This window comes from Contarinia nasturtii, unplaced genomic scaffold (assembly GCF_009176525.2).
Source record: "Contarinia nasturtii isolate CC-2019 unplaced genomic scaffold, AAFC_CNas_1.1 Cnas_scaffold_4528, whole genome shotgun sequence".
Taxonomy (NCBI): Eukaryota; Metazoa; Arthropoda; class Insecta; order Diptera; family Cecidomyiidae; genus Contarinia; species Contarinia nasturtii.
Window position 1 is genome coordinate 1 of NW_022201819.1, and position 3,728 is coordinate 3,728.

At 33.2% G+C, this 3,728-nt stretch overlaps 1 protein-coding gene across 1 annotated transcript; it reads right to left on the bottom strand.

The window, feature by feature from the left end:
- Positions 1–1,447: 1,447 nt before the first annotated feature.
- On the bottom strand, positions 1,448–3,110 carry LOC116351049. The gene is made up of 3 exons (XM_031783086.1): positions 2,942–3,110; positions 1,819–2,016; positions 1,448–1,757 (listed from the first exon to the last, which is right to left on the bottom strand). The coding sequence occupies exons 1-3, from the start codon at positions 3,003–3,005 to the stop codon at positions 1,534–1,536; spliced, it is 486 nt and encodes a 161-aa protein (XP_031638946.1). The 5' UTR covers positions 3,006–3,110; the 3' UTR covers positions 1,448–1,533.
- Between the last annotated feature and the right edge of the window lie 618 nt (positions 3,111–3,728).

The window sequence follows — 3,728 nt, forward strand, 5'->3', positions numbered from 1 at the left end:
TACGTCCAAATACCTTTCCAATGGTATATCACTAGTCACCACCCGTTTCCGTTTGACCGGTTCCACTGTGGGGGACGTTTTCATGGAAAAAATCAACATTTCGACATCTTCACATTCATGACACCGAAATCCACTCCACTAATGTAGATTTTCTAAGTTTGACTTTCCCATTCGATTCTACTCATAAATACCTTTCCAACGGTGTATCAAACACCATAATTTGTTTTCATTTCATGGTAATTATTCTGGTCGTACTTTTAAAGACAAAATCTCACATTTCAAGTAAAAATGTGAAAATTAAGGATTTTTTATGCACAATATATGAACAGTGTTATTTCATTCACTGATTAAAATGTTTTCATGTATTGTATGAACATTCTTAATGAACAGACCGACAAATCCGACACAATGAGCCAAAAACAGGACGCCGATTAAAGTGGTACAGGTGCCAAGAGCTGAACGTGCTGTTGTTGTAAACGATGAACAACAATTAACTGATATTCTCAAACTAAACATCGATTGTTTCGAAGAAGTGTTCGACTTTTTCTCACTGGCGGTTTTGGTAGCAATGGAACAAATATGTAAACGAATGCAACTATTTGCGGGATATTCTTTCCAACTAAACTATGGACCCACAACAGCATACTTCGATAAGGATGTTTTTCCCTTGACCATGTTGATTTGGATTGTTTCAAGAATTTCTTACAAAACGTCGCAATTGATGATTATGATCTCACAAATGCACATAATGTGGATGACATTGAAGTTTCCATGGATGATGATGACAACGGCGGGTCCACGAAATCGCAACAAATAATACAATGGTGAATTTCGTCAACGCAGATCTATTATGGGAAAATAGAGCATTGTTTAAAAGACTTTTAATAAAAGTCTGAACATCAAATATGATAAACTGGCAAACATTCATGATTGTGACAAAGTTTTTTGTACATTTTTGCTCGATGGACTCCATGAGTCTGGATTTTATAAAAATGTGACTTTCGGATATCGCAAGAAGATATCGGTCGTCTGGTTTCAGTAAAAGGAATGACCAAACTTCTAGCCTAACATGTACAAATCGTATCGCTGTTGGGACTTTGAAAAACTTGGAAGAACTATGCGTTTGCAACAGTAGTTTTGTCACTGATCTGAAGTCGCTTCCACATATTCTATCGAAGAGAAACGCAGAGAAAGTGAACAAAATTAAAGTTCAATGGTTTGCAAATGGACTATATTACAATGCAGACGGTAAGGTACTTGATTTATTGGCTTTGAGCAAAGAGCGTGAAAAATTATTAAGGAAGATGTGTATTTGGCAACGAAATCAGAAATTTCGTTCAACAGACGAACTTCAAATTGATTCAATACATCTGATATATTAAACAAACAAAATAGTTTTTTTATTTTTTTTTATTATGAAGTGAAATTTCATCAATTTAAAAGATATTTTATACAATTTTTTCGACGAAGAATCAGAAGAAAATTAAAAGTCCATTTTCTTACAAGAGAAAATCCTCTATTAATGTTTACAAATCAGCAATGAAAAAAATTACGAATCCATGCCCAAAATCCACATGACTTATCTTTGGTTTCCTCTTTTTTTTCGTTCATGTCTACACCGTTACAACCATCGGTGTCGCATGTCTCGCAAAATTCCGTCTTTATATACGGTGGTACATTATTATTCAAACACTCGTCCTTCGCAGCACCAATTTTTTCCCAGAAACAAGATCGAGATATAACGCGCTTATCATTAACTGCAAGAGAAGAAAAATATTACAAATCGATTTTTTAAACAAAATCACGCTAAGTACATACCAGTTTGTACGACCTTCTTGCACACGGCTCTTTGATCTGACGGTTGACTGTATGGGTTTAATTGGCCTGGTGGAAATGTACATTCCACGTAGCTCCAGCGCCTTTGTTGTTCGCTGATGCCACTTGCATCAAATGGGTCAGCGCAGAATGCGGCATTCGATGCATCCGATGAACATCTCCAACATTTGATGGCGCATACTGAAACATTGAAGAGATACCAAATAGAAATATTAGAAGATATTTAGGGCACCAGATGGGTGTCGATCCAATGATCGCGTGTATTTTCAATATTCCATTCATTATTATTTAAGAGCTTGCGTGTAAAATATTTTTATTTCTCGGCTGATAAGAACTGTTTTTGAAATTGTGTCCGGCTAAATTCCCTTTGATAAGCCATAAAAATTCCATCTTCATACGATTTTGTGATGCTAGTAAAGAATCTTATCGAATGACTTGAACTTGACCTTTTAATATTCATCGAATGCTGATGCTTGTTTATTCAATTTCAAATAAATATACCACATTTACTCTGATTCAATATTCAAAATAAAAACTTTCATTACAAAAATTCAAAACAGTTGAATCAATAATTACTTCGTTCTGTGTATTTTTAAAAAACCTGTTTTTTTATTTTTTTTTAATAAGTCGTTTTTGTCTTATTTTTCATTCTTGATCATTGATGCAGAGAGAGAGAGAGGTTTCCGTGTTTTGGCCCCTCTGTCACACACACATTTGGGATTTTCCCCGAAAACGAAAAAAAATTGGATTTTACCCCCGTCTGAACTTTTCACATTTTTTGTTAGTCAATGTATCCCCTCTGAGACATTGAAATTTACGCACTAAAGACTTAGCAACTTGAATGGGAAAGAGCACTTTATTTTTGGTGAAAGCCACAATAATTTGGGCATTTTAAAACAAGTTTCGTTTGATTCCTTATTAAATTTTGAACAAAAGAGAAAATACACATTTCTGACTTATGTTCTTCCACCAAAATTAGTTGTATATGGCCGTTATTCGGAAGACATTTTTTATAATCTTTAAATCATTTGCGTTTTCTTCTAAAACTTTCAAAGTATTTCGAGCATAGTTTTCTTTTAATATAATTGATGATTTGCACACATACCTTGCTGAGTTGAGGCTATGATGAATATAGTTATTACAATTGACAAAAAATTGAAAAAATTCATTGCTATTATTAACGGAGTATGAACCTTTTAGTAATGATTAACAAGTGAATTTTGAAAAGTTACTTCTATTCAACAGCTGTCGCCAAAATAAACTGTTTTCAAGCACTCTGTTTAAATATGCGATATTCTTAAAAAAACAACTTGGTTGAAATGGACGAAATTGGCATTGAAATTGAGATAAAAATGATTTTTTTTTTTCAATGTAACTATAAACTTCAAAGTGAATATTAAAGGGAACGGGAAGAAAGAGAGAGAAAGCAATTCAAATGAACCGAAATCTATCACATATAAATGTGTTTCATCCAATGTGTTTATTGAAGCTTTGCCTTTGGTATCTCTCAGTCCTAAAAATGTGTTATCATCGTTTTATTTTTTATGTTTCCTTCTATGATTTAAGATTATACATGTTGTTGTCTTATATGATAGTCATACACATGCCACATGCCATATGCCATCGTATTACGAATGTTAATGGAAGAGATATGTGTCAACTTATAATAATGTACATTATACACTTTCTATAAAGGAAAATTAAACCGGTCTCTCACTTAAAATACATGTTGTAGCGGGTTAGTATTTTACAGAGAGATTGTACATGATTGTAATACATATTTGGTTCTTTGATCAGCATCTCTATTTTATAATAATGTTTTTTGTCGTTTTTTCAGTCTCATTCGTCAAATTTTGTTTGTTTTGAATGTAATTCATTATCGCGACCACTTC

Excerpts from the sequence above, each read along its gene's own strand:
- LOC116351049 (XM_031783086.1), bottom strand. The coding sequence starts at position 3,005 with ATGAATTTTTTCAATTTTTTGTCAATTGTAATAACTATATTCATCATA. Across the intron at positions 2,017-2,941 it reads CATAGCCTCAACTCAGCAAG|TATGCGCCATCAAATGTTGG; the intron begins GTATGTGTGCAA and ends TCAATGTTTCAG. Across the intron at positions 1,758-1,818 it reads CAAGAAGGTCGTACAAACTG|TTAATGATAAGCGCGTTATA; the intron begins GTATGTACTTAG and ends CTTCTCTTGCAG.